This window comes from Rhinatrema bivittatum, chromosome 2, assembly GCF_901001135.1.
Source record: "Rhinatrema bivittatum chromosome 2, aRhiBiv1.1, whole genome shotgun sequence".
Taxonomy (NCBI): domain Eukaryota; kingdom Metazoa; phylum Chordata; class Amphibia; order Gymnophiona; family Rhinatrematidae; genus Rhinatrema; species Rhinatrema bivittatum.
In genome coordinates this window covers 632,135,454-632,156,702 of record NC_042616.1, presented here as the reverse complement: position 1 = coordinate 632,156,702, position 21,249 = coordinate 632,135,454, and the positions used below count along the sequence as shown (strand labels likewise).

At 41.9% G+C, this 21,249-nt stretch overlaps 1 protein-coding gene across 1 annotated transcript in view; it reads left to right on the top strand.

Moving 5' to 3' along the window:
* Positions 1-21,249, top strand: part of RB1CC1 (RB1 inducible coiled-coil 1) — a 434,332-nt gene that overhangs the window by 96,641 nt on the left and 316,442 nt on the right. Inside the window, 1 exon segment of the mRNA XM_029591270.1 lies at positions 13,289-13,459. Within this exon segment, the coding sequence (XP_029447130.1) occupies positions 13,289-13,459 (171 nt within the window).

Genomic DNA, 21,249 nt, shown 5'->3' with positions numbered 1-21,249 from the left:
GGGATGCGGCCACGCCCCCGGACCGCCCCGGGCCGTAACCACGCCCCCGGGCCCGCCCCCAAAACGCTCCCGACACGCCCCGAAAACGCCGCGCGGATCGGTCACGCCCCCGACACGCCCCCCTCTGAAAACCCCGGGACTTACGCGAGTCCCGGGGCTCTGCGCGCGCCGGTAGGCCTATGTAAAATAGGCACACCGGCGCACAGGGCCCTGCTCACCTAAATCCGCCCGGATTTAGGCGAGCAGGGCTCTTAAAATCCGCCCCAGTGCATGTGCCATTTTTGGATGTACTTAACATTTTTCTATAACGACAGTAGTGAAAAAGATAAATTAAAAATGTACATTGACACCACCAGGGGAAGATACCAGAACAGCTCGTATATCATGGACACAGCCTCATTATTTATTTTTATTTTTATTTTATTTAAAGTTTTTGTATACCAACATTCGTTAAGCAAACATCACATTGGTTTCCATACAACGTAAAAATAGCCAACAGGGCTTTACAGTGATGTATAAAGTGTCTGTGAACCAGAGCATGTCTGGATTGTGAATAGCTTTGTGTATGAGGGTGAGAGTTTTAAATTGAATTCTGGCTGTGATGGGGGAGCCAGTGGAGTTGTTTGAGAATGGGTGTAATGTGTTCTTTTCTGCGATTGCCTGTTAGTATTCGCGTAGCTGTGTTTTGTAGTAGTTGTAGTGGGGCTATGCTGTTCTTCGGTAGACCTAGGAGTAGGGCGTTTGAGTAGTCTATCTTAGATAAGATGAGGGCTTGTAGGACTGTTCTAAAGTCGCTAAGGTTGATGATAGTCAATAATCTTATATCAGGAAAGAAACTCTATGCATAGCATAGGGCTACTTTCATCTATATTAATACCAAAACATCAGGTATAATAATCTCAGTCAAAGAATGGTTTGGATTAAACCATTGCAACCCAGAGTTTCTTTACAAAATAAAAAAAGCAAATTCTGAAACTCCTTGTTTCTCAGTAAACCTGTTTGGAAACAATATAAGTAATAATATTGAGCCCATAACAGATGAAAATCTCCTCTCCTATCGTTTATCCTTCTCTCATCAAATAAGTCATTCCTTACAGAGAAGCTTCATACACAGTGCTACCACAGTGGCTTGTACAGTCAAGCAGAGTGGAATGTACAGTCAAGGTATACCCGAGGTTACAGATCATTATTTCCTAAACGTCATATTGAGAGAATTAAAATTAAATACATTTACAGGCCAATTTTCGAATTCATAATCTCCTGGATCCAGTTGAGCAGGAGTGCCTTTAGGAGGTATATCAGTTTTAATCCAAATTTGCAAATCACAAAATATGATACATTTTTTCTGCGGAAGCAAGGATTGAGGCATTGATGGGCTAGTCGCTCTAATACAGACATGGCCAAAGGGGAACTTGAACTGTTTTTCCCACCATGGCCCCTTGATGGGACTTACTTATAAATAAATAAATAAAAAAAAAGCACAGGTAGTACTAGTGGTGCATATTTGGCAACAGCAGCCTTATTATGCATGTCTAATAAGATTAAGAATGAATCACCCTGTAAATTTTCTAGGAGCCAAAGGTCCTCTAATCCAAGGCACGATATCATTGGTGATCCATTTTCCATTTTCTTACAATATGACTGTAAACGGTTAAGTTTACTTAAGAAAGACTATTTGTCCTTTGTGATATCTCTGCAATAATAAAACTATAAAATACTTCAGTAGCATATTTTCATGTGTAGCATTCTTTCAAATCATATTGCAAAACTTCATCAAACTCACCTAGACATTCAGATATTTCTGCTATTTTAGACTTTCTTCAAAAAGGGTCTAGGTAAAGGTTTAGCACACAGTTAAATAAAGATGCAGATATCTGTAATATCATGTAACAAAGGAAGAATCAGGGGAATCTCTATTTCAAAAAGGGAGTTAAAGCTAAAGTACACTCTGAAAAGCAGTTTTATCCATAATGGATTCTAATTTTTGTTCATTAAGGCTTTATTAATGGCACCATTTTAATCTTATTTAAAAGACAACAATTTAAGATCTTATCTTAAAAACTGTTATTCAAGTGATAAATACTTCTGAAAGATATAGTACTTTAATATATGCATTATCTTGTAGAGTTCTGTTTTTAAATTAACCTGCCAATAGAGATACAATGAATCCAGTTCTTTCTTATTAGCGAGAAGTGATCTCTACTTTTCAGTCAGACAAAGTTATATTCACATTTTTAAAGTAGAATGTGTGGGAAAGATTAGTCCTTATGGTACTTTTAAAAGTAAACAAAATTTAACTGAGATATTTAGAAGTTTCAAATTCTTTTTCAAGAAAGTCAGATAAATTGTTTGTTTTATTTGGAGAAGTGTAAAAAATTTTAGGCAACATCCAAACCAGTCATCGAAAGTTGGACAGAAGACACAATAAGTTCAACAAATATGTTAAAAGAAAATCAAGCTCTAAAGTAATCAGGGCCCATTCAACTAGAGTACAGTTATCTTCTTGGGAGTAATATTCATCCTGCAAAGATTTGTAAAGTGGCCATATGGTCCACATTACATTAATTGTCTAAATAATATAGATGGAATTTTCTCAAGAGAAAGAGCACTGCTTATAAAGCAAGCATTCTAAAAGCAGGTGTAATATACTCCCACTCAGAATAACAGGGCTTTGGTACTTCCCAGTCATTCTGGACTGGCATAGCAGAAAGTAAAGGAAGGAGACATTTATATTTACTGGATAATTTCCTTTCCTTTATTTCTGTTGTACCAGTCCAGGAACCCACCCAGGAAGCATTAACATATATTTATTAAATTAAATAATTCATTGAAGTCTTAAAAAGTTTTCAAAGAACATATACCTTTTCCATGCCAAAAAAAAGAGGTTTATCTATTTAGAGTACATGGACTTTGCCATAGTTTTCAGTATGTTTTGACAGAGGAATGCTAGCAGAAACTGGCTGTACTCAACGGATATAGTGATGTGTCAGATTAAAAAAAAAATAATAATAATGTTCTCTGACTCCATCAGCTGGATGAGGGACTAAACCCAATTTTTTCTGGACTGGTGCAGCAGAAAGAGAGCAATTTTATCAGGTAAATATGCATTTCTCCTTAATTATTGCTTGTAGCAGGTTACACAAAAACATACTGTAAGCATGTGAGAAAAATATCAATATCAAATCTTTACATAAGAACAATCCTACTTATGAAAAGGCAGCACTGCAAATATTACAACTGGTTCTAAAAAACCAATACAGCTCCTATTAGGAAAACAGAAAAAGTCAAGCTTCTATAGATTTCTACACAGAAACTATACTCACTAGCTAGCTGAATACCTTACCTCATTCCCCACACACAGAACACAGACAGACCTGACCAAATACAGACAAAAGTGACCATTAAGTAAAGTAGAAGTAGAAATGTGCAGATAAATACTGAATTGGAAATTGCAACGAGACGGACTCTATGCGCAGTTCAACAGTGTAAAAACAGGATCATCACCGTTCCTCATACAACATCAAATAAAATCAAGAAATATAAAACATCAATTATAATAAAACCATACTAATAAAAAAATAAATATTTCAAAACAGTTGACTAAACATCTAATAATTAAAAATATCAATAAAATATTTAAAACATGAAGATATCAACCATCACCCAAAAATAAAAACTAAGGATTAAAACATTCCTTGCTCTCCTTACTTGTGAGTTTTTGATTGCCAGTTATTCTGAAATTGTTGTCACATAGTCACTGTCACACTCTACTACATACTTCCACACACTCACTGTTTCCCTCTGTTTCATCTCGCGCACCCTCTCTCATATAGTCACTGACATACATACAGACACCGTCTTCCTGTCTCATACACACCCTCTCTCTCTGGTTCACTCACAAAGAAACTTTTGCCTTTACTGTGTGACAGTTTGCTTCAGTACACAAAAGCACCAGAAGGAGGGAGCGGCATGTTGCGCCTGAAGAAAAATGAATGGGACTCTTTGGCTCCAATACAATACCTTCTCCTCCTCCCCCACAAAAGAAAAATGGAGACTTGATGACCCATCATTACATCTCCCACTCCTAGTGCTACTTTTTCCCCTCTCTATCCCTATCCAGTATTAGTATCCCTTTTATCTTAATTCCCCTCTCTCACTTTCCCTGCCCCACCTTACTCAAAAAGTTAACCCTGAAACCACAGGATCACTATCTTGTTTTTTCATTCTCAGTATCAAACCCCAGCACTTTCTCCTTTATTCTCCAGGCTGATCCTTAGTAGTACTTTCTGCTGGCTCCCTCCTTTCCTTGGCTGGATGCCAGGATTACTCTCCTTCTTTCCTCCCCAGATCCAAACCCAACATTCTTCTCCCCAATGTCCTTCTTTTCTCTTCAGGTCCAAGTCCAGCTCTCTCCTTATTTATTTATTTGAAGCTTTTATATACCGACGTTCGAAAGACATCACATCGGTTTACATGGAACAATACTCCCCTGCTCCCACAAAGTTCATCCTTAGGTTCAGTTCCCCCCACCCCCCCCAACCTCCCATTGCATTGCAAAAGAGAAAGGCACAATGGTATCAGTATTATATGTGTACTGCTTTCCTCCTGAGTGATGTTGCAATCGGGCATAGTGTGGCAGCAGGAGCTGCTGGAAGCGGCAGAGGCATGAGTCTCAGGCTTGTGTTTCCATTTTCCACTGTCAGCACAGCCTCTAGCTGGGCCCTGAGGCCTGGGCCGCTCCCTCTCCGGATTGTGCAGCAGCGAAGTCCAGAGAAAGGAGATGGAGAAACTAGTGGGTACTGACAAATATTACAAGCTACAGTAACAATAAAGCAGGTGCTGAATGGCCTGGGAGAAGAGGAGAGATGAGGACGAGGAGTGGCATCCACACAAGGTGAGGGCACGGGCAGTACCCACTGAGACCGTCTTGGCTGGCACGCGAATTGTGCTGCATGCTGCATAACCAGCCTATCCCAGGTAGATTGGTGTGGTGGCAGTAAGTGATTGGCTCTTGACTGAACTGGTCATAGGTGTGGTGGGCTGGACTTGAGAGTGAGTAAATGGTTGTGTCGGCAGTGTTGGAAGTGTACTGAACAGCAACAAAGCAGGTGCCGCTGCTGCTGTGCCAATAAAAATGATCTCGTGTTCCACTCAGGTCCTGAAAGGCACCTTCCTGCTCCAATTTCTTTATATTGCAGTCATCTGTCAGGGAGATGTTTTCAGTTTTGCTTAACTTTCCTCTAAGGAAGGTCATCTTAACAAATGTATCCAGGCCTAAACATCATACGTGTGTCTTCGTCGGCTCAGTGTGCCATGGTGATCAGAAAGGCAAACAGAATATTAGGAATTATTAAGAAGGGAAAGGCAAATAAAACGATGGATGTCATATTGCCTCCGTATCGTTCCATGGTGAGACCACATCTTGAATACTGTGTGCAGAGAAGGGCGACCAAAATAAGTGTCATGGAAGGGTTGCCCTATGAGGTAAGGTTAAAGAAATTAGGGCTGTTCAGTTTGGAGAAGAGACAACTGGGGGGGGGGGGGGGTATGATAGAAGTCTACAAAATCATGAAAGGACTTGAACAAGTTAATGTAAATCGGTTATTTACTCTCTCCGATAACAGAAGGACTAGGGGGCACTCCATGAAGTTAGCAAGTAGCTCATTTAAAACAAATTAAAGAAAATTCTTTTTCACTCAGCGCACAGTTAAGCTCTGGAATTCATTGCCAGAGGATGTGGTTACAGAGGTTAGTGTAGTTGGGTTTAAAAAAGGTTTGGATAAGTTCCTAGAGGAAAAATCCATAAACTGCTATTAATTATTAAGCAATAGTAGCTTGAGATTTATTTAATGTTTGGGTACTTGCCAGGTCCTTGTGACTTGGATTGGCCACTGTTGGAAACAGGATGCTGGGCTTGATGGACCCTTGGTCTGACGAAGTATGGCATATATTATGTTCTTATGTTCTGTTATCTACTTGGAGTTGTTCTGTTAAATGCGCATCACCCCAAAACAGTGAGCAGCACTCACTGTGACCAGTACCGTAATTGTAACTCTTCAGAGGATATGCGAGACTCTGATGCCATGAGTAAACATGATATCATCATGCATTCTGGCTGAGGTTTGGGGCTAAAAAATACTATCCTTAATGACACCCTTTTAGACATCAACCCAGACATCTGTGCTATCACAGAGACATGGATAAAAGAAACTGACATTGTCCTATTAAATCAATTACCCACAGATTCATATGATATCATATCCATACCCAGACCCAAAAGTAAAGATGGAGGAATCCTCTTAGCAGCCAAAAAGCAACTCAAACTAGTATATCAAACTATTGTCCCCCCATCTAAGCTGGAGATAGGTCTCTTCAAATCCCCATCTCTCCAAATCTGCCTAATATACTCCCCCCCAGAAACACTAGACTCAAACCCCTCTCCGCTCATTGAATATATCACCAAGAATATTAACATAGACACTCCTACTATTATCCTTGGAGATTTTAATCTTCATGTTGACTCTACCCCTTGCACAACTTCCTTTGACACCATACTAAAATCATTAAAGGTGATAGGCTTTAGGCAGATTATTAACAACCCCACCCATCGAGCTGGACATACCTTTGACCTTATCTTCATAAACTCCCTCAAACAACCAGACCCCCCACATATTCTCCCATTCCATGGTCCGACCATGTTCTTATTAAAACTACTTGCTCCATCAGGAACCCCCTCCCCCCACAAACTCAAAAACCATCTTACATTTCAGAAAAACATGCAATAGAGATGACCTCATCGCATCTCTGTCAGACACCCTTGACAGCTATCTTTCAAACGCTGACTCGGCTCTAGCATCTGGCACAACCTCACTAACACTGTGGCAGAAAAAATTTGCCCACCACAATCCAGAGAAATAAACTCCTCTCAAAACAATAAAATAAAACCCTGTTACACGCACAACTTAAAAAAGATGAAACACCAACTTAGAAAGCTAGGAAAAAGCTGGTGCAAAGATCCAAACCCTACACTCCTCGCAAATTATAAAACATCACTCCATAACTACCGTGAAATTCTAAATAAAACTAACAGAGATTTCTACGCCCGCAAGGTTCACCAACTCCAATACAATGCCCGTGCCATTTTTGAATTTGTGGCCTCTCTAACCAAACTACCTCTTGCCCACATCCCAGACGATAAATCTGGCACTAAATGCGAGGATCTCACACTTTATTTCCAGGATAAAATTGACAAACTATTGTTACGTTTCCCCACCCCTTAACAACCTCACTACTGAACTTAACTCATTTGAAGCCATAGCCGCAACAGAAGTTGAATCCATCCTCTCATCCATCAGACACTATCCCCACAAAATATCTACTCTCCATCCCTAACATAATCACCCAGCCCATAGCCGAATCATAAACATCTCCATCACCTCAGGCTCAGTACCTAACCCCCTTAAACAAGCGATTGTCAAGCCTATTTAAAAAAAAAAACCTAAACTGAACCCCTCTGATCCATCAAATTACCGACCGATCTCCAACTTACTCTTCCTATCTAAAATTCTTGAAAAAAACAGTTAACCGGCAACTCACAGACTACCTTGATAACCAGCTACTCTTATCCTCCTCACAGTATGGTTTCCGAAAATACCACAATACTGAAACCCTTTTACTTTCTATGGCAGATCATCTCATTAAAGACCTCGACAAAGGCCAGTCATACATTTTGCCCCTCCTAGACATATCCTCAGCCTTCGACACTATTAACCACAATATCCTCATACAACGACTCAGAAAAATCGAAATAGCTGGAGTTGCTCTTAGCTGGATTACATCATATCTTAGCAACAGGCAATAGAAAATCAAAATTGGAAATCACAAATCCAAAGCAGTCCCCCTTAATCAGGGTGTCCCGCAAGGCTCCTCCCTATCATCTACTCTATTCAACATTTATCTACTGCCCCTCTGCCACCTACTATCTGAACTTGGTCTCCCACACTTTAAAAACGCAGATGATGTGCAAATACTCATACCAGTTAATGACTCTCTGCTCAAGGCCATCAATACTTGGGAATCCACCTTAGTTGCAATTAACAATCTTGTATCCAACATACATCTTGCCCTTAACATCGCCAAAACATCGCTAAACTCGCAACTCAGCCCTCACACATCACAAAGACCTATCAGATACAACTACAAAGGTTCCTTATATGCTCCCCCGATGAAAACTTCACTAACAAAATGAGCACTCTCCACAGCCGGGCCCACCCTCTGGAACTCATTACCGCCGGATCTACGCCAAGAGTCTTGTCATCTAACCTTTAAGAAAAACCTAAAAACATGGCTCTTCCGGCAAGCCTATCCAGAATCGCAGGAACATTCTGACACCGGTCAAAGAGCAAAATAGTCCACTATAAGCTCCTCGACCGTCCATACCCCCTCTAGGCCCAATCACGCCTGATCTGGACAGCCCACTTGTTTTGAAAATACTCTTTTGTTGATGCATTAGTTCTTTGAACTCATGCATTACTCATGTTTTTGCCCATCAACACAGTTTTCTGTTAACTGTATATCCCAAGTTACACTACCCCTTTTTTAGCCATTCCCTATATTTATTCACATTATTTTGACGAGTTATTGTTGTCTATGTAATATTTATTTATGTTCTTATGTTCAGAAACTCTGTTTATTGTAACGCCTTAACCGCGACAGTTTTGTTCTATGGAAACCGACCTGATTTGATACTTGTATTGAGAAGGTCGGTATATAAAAATCCTAAATAAATAAATAAATAAATAAAACAGAGCTTATGCTCATCACACCGCAATATAGTACTGATATCTCCCCACTCCACACGCCCCCCACATCAATATCGTTCACCCAGCATGTTAGAGAGCTTAGTGTCACCCTAGACAACCATATGAACGTCAAAAAAATATCAATTCTACTCTTAAAGAGTGATTTTTCAAACTACATACCTTGAAAAAACTAAAACCCCTCCTTCATCTTACCGATTTTCGTACAGGACTGCAGGCTACCATTTTCTCGAAAATTGACTATTGCAACTCCCTCCACCTAGGTCTCCCCAAAAACATCATCCACCCACTCCAAATCCTTCAAAACGCTACCGCCCACATCCTCACTAACACCCGTAAAAATGAACATATATCACCTGTCCTCAAGGATTTACACTGGCTCCCCATTGGACACCGTATCCAATACAAAACTCTCTCCACCATCCACAAAACCCTTCATAACCCTGACATGAATTGGTTCAAAGACTCATTAGTATTCCACGCCTCCTCAAGACTGACCAGAAATAAATACCTAGCACTCCTACACACACCCTCTCCCAAACTGTACAACCTTGCATCCACAAAAGTTCGATCACTGACCATAGCTGATCCTGCGCTGTGGAACTCTATGCCAGTTAGTCTGCGCCAGGAACTCTGCCCAAAGAAATTTAAGCAGAAATTAAAGACCTGGCTATTTAAACAGGCATACACCTAAACAGGCTGAAATCTACTCAGGCATTTTCTTCCTTCTTGCCCTCTAATAATTCGCACTTATAAAGAGTAATCTGTAAAATGCTGTAAGCTAAGCTCATGTTATTCGCTTTAAGTTAAGTTCTTGTTATTCGCATTTTTAATTAATTCATGTTACTCGTATTTATCAAGAGTTCTCTGTATAGCATTATTAAGCTAAGTTCATGTTTTAATTTAAACCGATGTGATACAGTGTATGTCGGTATATAAAAATTTTTTAAATAAATAAAAAAAAAAAGAACTTTGTATTAAAAGCTGCAGTGTAGGACTCCCAAGCCTTCAACATTCATCAGGGCTTTTCCAAAAAAAAAAAGAAATCAGAGCCTTACTTCCTCCAGTAATCACTGGCATATCCACAGTCTGGAGTCACCAATATTAACCATTCCAGTTAATATTGGTGGTCCCACCCCAAGTCTTCCAAGCTGAAGAAAAGACTTGCCCATATTTCAGAACATGTGGCTACTGGTGCAGGCAAGAAGCAGAAACACTTTGGAGTTCCACAATGTTTCAGAGAAGCCAGTAGAGCCGCAGGGACCTCTGATTTTCTTCTTGATTCTATCCAGTGCCATTTCTTTATTTACCACAGCCTCGCAATTTAATTTAAAACTAGTAGCCTGAAATGAATCAACTGTTTTACTCCTGGTAGACTTTTCTTCAGTTTGGCAAGGGGGGTTCATGAATCTTGCTTTAGTGGAATGTGGGGACTGTGACTGTAGGTGGCACTCATGGGAAGGGGAACATGGGGCATTGATCCTGGTGAGGAGGGATTTTGACCATGGATTATATTTGGTTGTGGGGGAGGGTGTGTGTTTGGGACTCTAGATTGTACTTGGTGCCAACAGGAGGAGGAGCGAGGCTGTGGTGACCATGGTTTGAAGTTGAATGGGGGTCATGGATCATACTGTGGGTTGGAGCCTTGAGTCATACTTCTGGATGAAGAGGAACTTCAAATTGTGCCTGTTGGGAGGAGGGGGATTGCGATTCTGCTTGTCGAAAAGGAGAGCTGTGGATTATACTATGAGGGGTAAATTAGTCTCACTATCATTTTCATGCTGTTTGAGGTTGACAATTGATATAAAAAACAGCAATACTATACATATTGTATTCTGTGCACACATCTTGTGCAGAATGCAATGGTAAAGTTATACATAGGGGGGTAGATTTTAAAACCCCTGCGCGCGTAAATCCTCCTGGATTTACCCGCGCAGGGCACTCGCGCGCCGACACGCCTATTTTGCATAGGCCGCCAGTGTGTGCAAAGCCCCGGGTCGAATGCCAGTCCCGGGGCTTCGTAAAAGCGGCGGGAGGGGGCGTGTCCAGGGAAGGGGGCGGTCCGGGGCAGGTCCGGGGGCATGGTGACGGTTCGGGGGCAGGCCGGGAGGGCGGTCCCAAGTCCCCCGGCACTGCGGCCTGTGCCGGGGGATGCTGGGGCGGCGCGCGCAAGTTACGCCTGCTTCAAGCAGGCGTAACTTGCCCAACAAAGGTAAGAGGGGGGATTTAGGTAGGGCTGGGGGGTGGAGTATATAGGGGAAGGGAGGGGAAGGTGGGGGGACGAGGAGGGAACGGAGGCAGGCTGCACGGCTCAGCGCGCGCAGGCTGCCGATTTTGCGCGGCCTTGCGTGCGCCGACCCCGGATTTTATAAGATACGCATGGCTACGCGCGTATCTTATAAAATCTGGTGTACTTTTGTTCGCGACAGCGCGAATAAAAGTACGCGCGTGCGTATGTTTTTAAAATCTACCTCAGTGTGTTTTTTTCCTTGTTATTGTGCAAGAGTTAATTAAAAACTTGATGAAAGTGGCAATGACTACTTTGTCATTTTAAGCATTTTTATGCACATTTCATTGTATTTATTTCTTCTAATTTTGTTACATAGAGCAATGGAACAAGTTACAAAATGTGATGGGGTTTTTTTTGCACTTATATAATGCAGATTTTTGTGACTAGAGCATTTTTTTTTATCTGATATTGATTTTTTTTTTATGATGGTTTGATATGTTGTAAGCTTACAAAAAGGTTTAAATTTAATTTATGCTCATTTCTTATTAAATATTTTTTATTGCATTTGTAACACTGATTCAACATGATATTTTCCAAATCACTTGATACTGAAGGGGCCAGTAAAGTTAATAGTGCAGATTTTGAAACCAATATAAAAATTATTTTATAGATGTTATTTCTTTTGTTATTAAAACAGAAAAACACAAAAAACAATATATTACTTTTCTTTATACTGGAAGTAATCTTCTCATTACAAGGGTAATATTTTTGTCACATCCTTTGTTTGCACAAGATTATTCCAAAATAATCTTTCTAGAGAGCAGTGAACCTCTTTTGCTGCATCAGTTTACCTGTGCACATAAAAGATGCTGTAATGACTGAAAATGTTATGCCTTATTTTCATTTTTTTTATCATACAAACTGAATCCACTTCAAAAATGGGTCCATCATGTAGGACTGGTATACTATTAAAGTGTACTACACAAATAAAACATTTTGAAAAACCAAGTCCTTTGACAAGTAAAATAATTTATTTATTTATTTATTTATTTCTCATTTCTTATATACTGCTCATCAGATACCAGATCTGGCCAGAGCAGTATACAGTAAAATCAGTCAATGTATACATATTCATAAACGAATAAAAGTACAATAAAATCCAAAATACTCAAATGGCCTAATTTACCGTATATACTTCAAGCCCCATCTTTCTATGCTATTCTTAGTTTAAAGTTTGCCCACACTAAGATAGAAAAAGCCAGGCCTTTACCTTTTTTCTAAAATTAAGAAAATTCTGTTCCACCCTCACCTCCATTGGAGCCGAATTCCACAGCTCCGGACCACTAACTGAGAACATCCTTTTCCTATGTGATGTTTTGCATTTATCTTTTATATTTATACAAAATATGCTATTCCCATTTTATAACAAGCCATTATAAATATCAGATTTATTAGCTTAGCCCACTGCTGGCAAAGTGGTGATCTGTTTGCCACAAAAAATCAGTATGAATAAGTGCTATATTTTTAAAAATTGAGAAACAATTTTCTTTAAAGTAGCTACTTTTCAGTCTCTGTTTTGATAATTTGAGCTCACAGAATCCCCTCAGTAATCCTTTTTATTTTGTGCATAACACCTAATGACCCTTAATCTCAAGATCCCCAGGGCCAAGCTACTTGGACAGAAATGTATGGCTATAAATGAAGATGCCATGAACATATAACAGACTGAATGGGAACGTAAGCACTCTTATTAAGTTAGATTTAAAGCTTGGGAGTGAGTCTGTCTACATGGCAGAGAAACCCATGATATGTGTGAGTGCCAACTAGAGAGAAATGTGTCCTGATTTATAAAAGTTTTTTTTTTTGGTTTTTTTTTTTTTTGCATAGGCACAAAATGGGAGAAAGCCTTTATAAAGCAGACCCCTTTTATCAGCAGTGATATTTCTGTGCATGTTGCTAAAGCAGCCCCAGGAAGCACATTTTCAGAATGTTGTGAAACAATGTAAGTGAAAATACTAATTAGTGTAGTTTTGCTTTGTAGACTGGGAACCAGTGCCACTTAGATGAGAATAACCCCTTCCTCACGCACCAACTTTACACGTTCCGCATCTGTTATAAAACTAAGTATTTAACATTATTTAAAAAAATATATAATTTTTTTCTTTTTTATGCAGTATATTTTCTCTATTTAAAATTTTAAGGATACAGTAATAAAGTAAGTCTTTGTTGTATCTTACAGCTTGATCCAAGGATTATTCAACAGTTTCTGGTAGAAGGTCGACAAACTGTTGCCAAACTTGATAATCAGAACATGAAAGCTATCAAGGGGCTTGAAGACAGGCTTTATGCACTGGACCAGATGATAGCCAGTTGTAGCAGACTGGTAAATGAACAAAAAGAACTTGCTCAGGTAATTTCATGATCTTCATCAAATTCAGCTGTGTTCAGTCTAACAAATTATAAATCCTGATAGGAATGTTGCTCATTATGTAAGACATGCTATGTTTTACTGATAACTTGAAGAGACTGCGCAACTGAATGCTTTTTCTTACCATTCCATGCTAAATGATGTTTTCTTAGTATGATGTCATGTAAGTCATTACATGCTATACCTATTAAAGCAGCTTTAGTTTCTACTTGTAGCAAAATGAGTCTCTCTTGGATAAGGTTGAAATGCTGTTTAGCCCTATTCAAATTAACCAGTATGACAACATAGGAAGGCAGTGAAAGACCTGGATTACCTGGATTTAATTCTCATACTTCCCTATGTAAAGCTTGATCCCCTACTTATAGAAAATGTAATTATTGTCATGACTGTTAAACATTGTGCTTCTTTATCAGGGGTGGATTGTAGGAAAATATCAGACCGGGAGATGTTTCAAAACTGGCCCATGGTGTATTTGTGACTCCCTCCGGCACGTTCTATGCAGTGTGTGCTTCAACAGCTCCCAAAAGCCTATCAAACAGACCACTGAGAGATACATCATATGGAATGCAGCGCATATGCCTCTGCTGGCAGAACTGAGCCAAAAAATCTCCAACACAGTTTACACATATATTTCCTAAATAACCAAGAAGTAGAGCACATCCTAGACAAGGGGTGAGCAAACTGAGCTACAGCCCCACTTCCCCTTCCATCCATGCAATTAGTTGCTGCCTCTAGCCCTTAACCACTGAGTTTGGTTACATCTTTCATATTTAGAAAAGTTGGCTAAAATGCCAGGAACAAACAATAGAGAGCTCCACAGCAGCAAGATGCTGATAGTGCTGGTATATTAGTGAAGCCGCCACACTCTGAAAAGCAGGATAGTTACAACATTGTTTGATTAAGCTAATGAGTTAATTACACTTTTAATATTATAACCTCTTTGAGCTTCTCAGTGATAGCCAGGAGATAAGTTTGGCATTTGTGTTTACCCTGTTAATGCTGATATTAATAGTAACAAGGCTCTTGGATTCAACAAGATTCAGCTGCCCCACCAATCTGTGGTAGTCAAATCCGCTCTCAAGAAGGCCAAGCGTTCTCGGACCCATTCTTCGGCACCTCCAGGGAAGAATTACAGGGTGATGGATACTCATGGGAGAAAGGTGTTCCAGGGGGCTGTGCTCATTGGCAGCATAGCTCCCTACCAGCTTTATAATGAACCAATAAATGTGGGACACCTTGAAACGGGTAAAGGACATTGCCGATCAACCACCTTAGCAGTAGCAAGAGACATTCTTATTGCTGATGCATAAGGGCCTGGAGTGCAGAAAACATGAGGTCCGCTCAACCTACGATGTTTTCGAAACAGCATTGAGAATCTGCAGTGGGAATCGGTGCCTGTAGACTTGCATGGCTGCAGGCCTCAGATCTCAGACCAAAGGTGCAGGAGTGACTCGATGATGTACCATACACTGGAGAGAATCTTTATGGAGATAAAGTCATAGATGCGGTGTCCTAAATCCGGGACCACAATGCAATCTTTCAGCAGTTCTCCACCAGCACTGTGGTCCCGCTTTCCTTATCCAGGAGTTAGCGAGGTCAAGACCAAGGAAGTCCTTCCACACGAGGAGGTACTATTCTCTGCCCTGTCGCTCTTGTCAACAACACCAGGGCTCTCATGGCCATCCCAATGCAGCAAAGAAGTTTCTAGAAATAACTATACCCTTGACGCCGGGCCCTCTGGTGAGAGGTCAGAGGTTGGCTGCGGTTCTTCATGGACCGCTGGCCCAGTGTCACCTCGGACTGGTGGGTTCTGTGCATTGTTCGTTGAGGGTATCGGTTAAACTTCCTGAGTGTCCCCTCGGAGTCTCCCCCATGCCCCTTTTGGGGTCTGTACTTGCATCATGGAATATCTTGATGGAATTCTCCGTCCTCGTAATGGCCAGAGCACTCAAACCTGTTCTGTTGTGGCAGCAAGGGCGGAAGTTCTATTCTTGCTATTTCCTGATTCCAAAGAGACCAGGGGAACTCTGCCAGATTTTAGATCTAAGAACTTTGAACAAGTTTCTGAGAAGAGAAACGTTCAAAATGATATCTCTGTTCTCCCTGATTTCCCTCCTGCAAAGAGGGGACTGGTTTTTCTCCCTCGATCTAAGAGATGCATACGCCTACATCGAGATCTCCCCCGATCACAGGAGGTATCTTGGATTCATTGTGGACTAGAGGTATTTCTAGAGGGTAAACAAAAGGAAATAGATGCCAAATGTCCTTTATAAGTGTTTATTGCAGTGGAGGCACATTAAAAAATGCCCAACTCTGGCCAAGTTTTGCCACTATTTTACATCTATCTTTTGCAAACAAGATTACACAACTAATTATCCATAACTAAAGATATACTCTCACTGCGGATGATTCACAAATGATATTATACATCACAAATGATTTGTTTCAAATGATTTTTGGTCCAAACTAAAAATCTGAGCCCCAGAGGCAGCCACTAAAATAGTGGCGAAACTTGGCCAGAGTCGGGCATTTTTTAACACGTCTCCACTGCAATAAACACTTATAAATGACATTTGGCATTTATTTCCTTTTGTTTACCCTCACGTCTTTCATAGATTGCCTGCCTTCTTGTTTCCTGGGTCCATCCCTAGAGGTATTTCTAGTACAGGGTGTTGCCATTCACCTCGCTTCGGCCCCACATGTCTTCACCAAGTGTCTGGCAGTAGTGTGTGCACACCTCTGCTGACTGGGGGTGCTTGTGTTTCCCTACTTGGACGATTGGCTGGTCTCCCCCATGCCCCTTTTGGGGTCTGTACTTGCATCATGGAATATCTTGATGGAATTCTCCGTCCTCGTAATGGCCAGAGCACTCAAACCTGTTCTGTTGTGGCAGCAAGGGCGGAAGTTCTATTCTTGCTATTTCCTGATTCCAAAGAGACCAGGGGAACTCTGCCAGATTTTAGATCTAAGAACTTTGAACAAGTTTCTGAGAAGAGAAACGTTCAAAATGATATCTCTGTTCTCCCTGATTTCCCTCCTGCAAAGAGGGGACTGGTTTTTCTCCCTCGATCTAAGAGATGCATACGCCTACATCGAGATCTCCCCCGATCACAGGAGGTATCTTGGATTCATTGTGGACTAGAGGTATTTCTAGAGGGTAAACAAAAGGAAATAGATGCCAAATGTCCTTTATAAGTGTTTATTGCAGTGGAGGCACATTAAAAAATGCCCAACTCTGGCCAAGTTTTGCCACTATTTTACATCTATCTTTTGCAAACAAGATTACACAACTAATTATCCATAACTAAAGATATATTCTCACTGCGGATGATTCACAAATGATATTATACATCACAAATGATTTGTTTCAAATGATTTTTGGTCCAAACTAAAAATCTGAGCCCCAGAGGCAGCCACTAAAATAGTGGCGAAACTTGGCCAGAGTCGGGCATTTTTTAACACGTCTCCACTGCAATAAACACTTATAAATGACATTTGGCATTTATTTCCTTTTGTTTACCCTCACGTCTTTCATAGATTGCCTGCCTTCTTGTTTCCTGGGTCCATCCCTAGAGGTATTTCTAGTACAGGGTGTTGCCATTCACCTCGCTTCGGCCCCACATGTCTTCACCAAGTGTCTGGCAGTAGTGTGTGCACACCTCTGCTGACTGGGGGTGCTTGTGTTTCCCTACTTGGACGATTGGCTGGTCAAGAGCGCCAACCAGGAGGGAGCGCTTCAGTCCTTGCACTTGACCATTCGTGTATTGGAGTCCCTAGGGTTTTTCATCAAATACCCAAAGTCCCATTACCCCTGTCAGCTCAGTTGAGCTTTATTGGCGCCCGGCTGGATACGGCAAGGAAGGTAGGCCAGAGCCTACCTTCCTTGCGATCGGGTGCTCACACTGGCGCCCCTTGTGGAAATGGTTCACTGGAGCCGGCAGGACTCGACCCGCCACATGCTCCAACTTCTGGGTCACATGGCAGCAACCATCCATGTTACTTCCTTGCCTTGCTTACATATGTGCAGAGCTCAGTGGACCTTGCAGTCCCATTGGCAGCAGGCCACCCAGGACCTTCATGTACTCATCCGCATTACTCCTCCTGTCCAGACCTCATTGTCTTGGTGGGAGAGCCTGGCCAGTTTGGAGCAAGCGGTTCCTTTTCAGTCTCCCCCTACCCAAGTTGTGCTTACTATGGATGCATCAACCCTGGGGTGGGGTGCCCATGTGGAGGGGCTCCGCACGCAGTGTCTGTGGTCTGCTCAGGAAGCTCAATGCCAGATCAACTTCCTTGAGCTTCAAGCAATCAGTTACGCGCTCAGTGATTGCCTGTCCAACAAAACGGTCCTGATCCAGACCAACAACCAAGTGGCGATGTGGTATATCAATAAGCAGGGAGGTACAAGGTTATTCCTCCTTTACCAGGAGACAGTTCAGATTTGATTGTGGGTTCGATCTTAGAGCATGCTGCTACAAGCCATGTATCTTGCTGGGACAGAAAATGTGGTGGCGGACGGGCTGATTCGAGCCTTGCAACCCCACAAGTGGTCCCTGGATCAGAAAATGGCAGAATGGATATTCCGTCTCTGGAGAACCCTAGATTTGGATCTCTTCTCCTCCCCCTGCAAAAGCAAGGTGAGACAATTCTTCTCCCTGAACAGGGGGGATAGCAAACCAGCCTTGGACGCCTTTGCTCGCCATTGGGGCAAGGGCCTTCTGTATTTGTATCCTCTGCTTCCTATGGTGATGAAGATCCTCCTGAAGCTCTGACAGAACAGAGGGACCATGGTCCTCATAGCCCCTCAATGGCTGAGACAGATCTGTTTCCTGCTCCTGTGGGATCTATCGGTCTGGGGATTTCCCCCAACCTCATAACGCAGGATCAGGGCAGGCTGCGCCATTCCAACCTCAGGGCGTGGTCACTAATAGTCTAGATGTTGAAAGGCTAATTCTGCAACCCCTTGATCTGTCGTACGATGTATCCCAACTCCTGATGGCTTCCAGGAAGCCTTCCACTAGGAAGTCTTATGGCTTGAAGTGAGGAGGTTTTCCGTGTGGTGTGAGCATCACAGCTTAGATCCTTTCTCTTGCTCTACACCGAAACTGCTTGACTACCTACTGCACTTTTTGGATGCTGGCTTGAAAAACTACTCTGTCAGGGTACACCTGAGTGCCATTGGTGCCTACCACCAGGCTATGATTGGTTCACCCATCTCTGTGCAGCCTATAGTAGGGCGTTTTATGCGGTGTCTGCTTCAGTTGAAGCCTCCCTTGCAGCCTCTTGTTGTGTCCTGGGATCTCAATGTGGTGTGGGCTCAGCTCATGAAAGATCAGTTCAAACTACTGTGCTCCTGTGATCTGAAGTACCTGACCTGGAAGGTCATGTTTTTGGTCGCAATCACTTCAATGCGCAGAGTCAGTGAGCTTCAGACTTTGGTAACGTATCCACCTTACATGAATTTCTTTCACGATAGGATGGCTCTGCGTACGCACCCTAAATTCCTGCCTGAGGTGGTGACTGACTTCCATCTTAACCGGTCTATTGTCCTACCCACCTTTTTTCCCAAGCCTCATTCGCACCAGGGCGAATGGGCTCTGCACAGCTTGGATTGCAAGAGAGCCTTGGCCTTCTACCTGGAGTGGACAGCAGGCCACAGGAAATCCATGCAACTCTTCATCTCTTTTGACAGGAATAGATTAGGAGTGGCTGTTGTCAAACAGACCCTAAATGGCTGGCAGATTACATTTCCTTCTGCTATGAGTAAACAGGACTGCAGCTTGGGGGCCATGTCAAGGCTCATCTGTCAGAGCCATGGCAGCTTTGATGGCCCACTTGAGAGTGATCCCTGTGGCTGAGATTTGCAAGGCTGCGACGTGGAGTTCTCTAAACACTTGCCGCCCACTACTGTTTCTAGAAACTTTGACATACGTTTTCCATGCCAGGCTCCATCTAATGATGTTGCCCATATGTGAGAACTAGCAACCTGCTGTCCTAGGAGAACACTTGTTACAGGAAAGCAAATTTGCTTTCCTATTCTCCAGGCACATCTAATAGACTTCGAATTAATGTTTTGGTTTTTTACCCATAGGAAATAGACCAGTTCGGTAACAACATGATGAAGGTCAGGGCACATTATGATATCACTGAGTATTTTTTAACGGTTCCCTGCCATAGTAGTCATAATCATATGCAAATGTCTATACCAGAAAATGAAACTTTGTATAATGGAATGTTCATATATCTTTTGTCTTTCAAAAATATTGTGACTTACAAAGACTCCAGTTCTCACCAGGGCTAATATGCCTCATAGAACACTGTGTTTAAAGCAGTTATAGAAGCAGAATTATTTTGATAATTAATTTGGCAGTTAAAATCATTAGTCTCCCTTTTTTCTTCTATTTAATTTACAAAAATATTTTTAGTTTGCAGTTTTTAAAAGGTCCTATTTAGCCACTTCCATCCTTATGAATGTAAACAAATTGGGGTAGATTTTATAATTCTACGCATGCTCGTACTTTTGTTCGCACACCAGGCGCGAACAAAAGTACGCCGGATTTTATAAGATACAAGTGCAAGGGAGTGCACATTTGTGCAACTTCTGCGCGCCGAGCCCTGCGCACGCTGCCCGTTCCCTCCACCTCCCCCCACCTTCCCCTACCTAACCCACCCCCCCGGCCCTATCTAAACCCCCCCCCACCTCTGTCGCAGAGGTTACGCCTGCTCGTAACTTTGCGCGCACTGGGCCGGCTGCCGCGTGCCGTGTTCCGGTCCGGAGGCTGGTCCGGAGGCTGCGGCCATGCCCCCGGAACGCCCCTGGGCCGAAACCACGCCTGCGGCACCACCCCCAGATGACTCGCCGACCGCGTCACGCCTCCCGACACGCCCACCCCAAGAAAGCCCCTGGACTTACGCGCGTCCCGGGGTTTTGCGCGCGCCGGAAGCCTATGCAATATAGGCTCGGCGCGCGCAGGGGGCTTTTAAAAGGGTTACGCGCGTACCTTATGCGGATAACCCTATTAAAATCCGGCCCATTGATACTGCTGTGTTAACCCCCATTAGAACCCCATATTATATTAAAATATGGATCCAACATGAGCATCTTGAGAATAAACTACCAATTAGTGGTCGTTGTCACAGTAAAAGATACATATCTTTTCATAAATGTAAAAACAAATGTACACAAAAATAAGAATTTATAGGGTCCTATCTAAATTGTGGAATGAACTTCAAAGTAGTTGCAGCTGAGTAATATACAAGATAAATTGTGAAAAACAGCTGATTGGGAAGGCCCTATTTATATAGCATTTAGGAAAAATTTAAAACCATTTTTCATATGTTAGCTATTGAATATTTGGGATTTATTCCTTCTGGCATCAATATCATGAGTTAATATCTCTTAGGACTGTAATTGTCTAATAATATCAGCTCATTGTCTACTGGCATCAACTACATAAAGACTGAGCTTTATATTTTATTTGTAGTGAGAAGTAGCAGAATGAAAAAAGATTTTCACTAGGCAATTGAGAGAAGAATTGAAAGTCACAGAGCTGTCATCAAAAGACATCTTGACACTTTCATTTCTACTCAATAGCTTTTATCAACAGAATGATCCTTGAAATCTGAATTATCTCAAGGAAGAAAAATATAGGTTCACATACCATGGGAGAAAAATTGTATTTTTGTGAGATTATGTCATATAACATGTCAGTCCATTATTTCTTTAAACATTGCTGGTTTTACTTTGAAACTGGTGATGTTTAGCCTGATTTGTT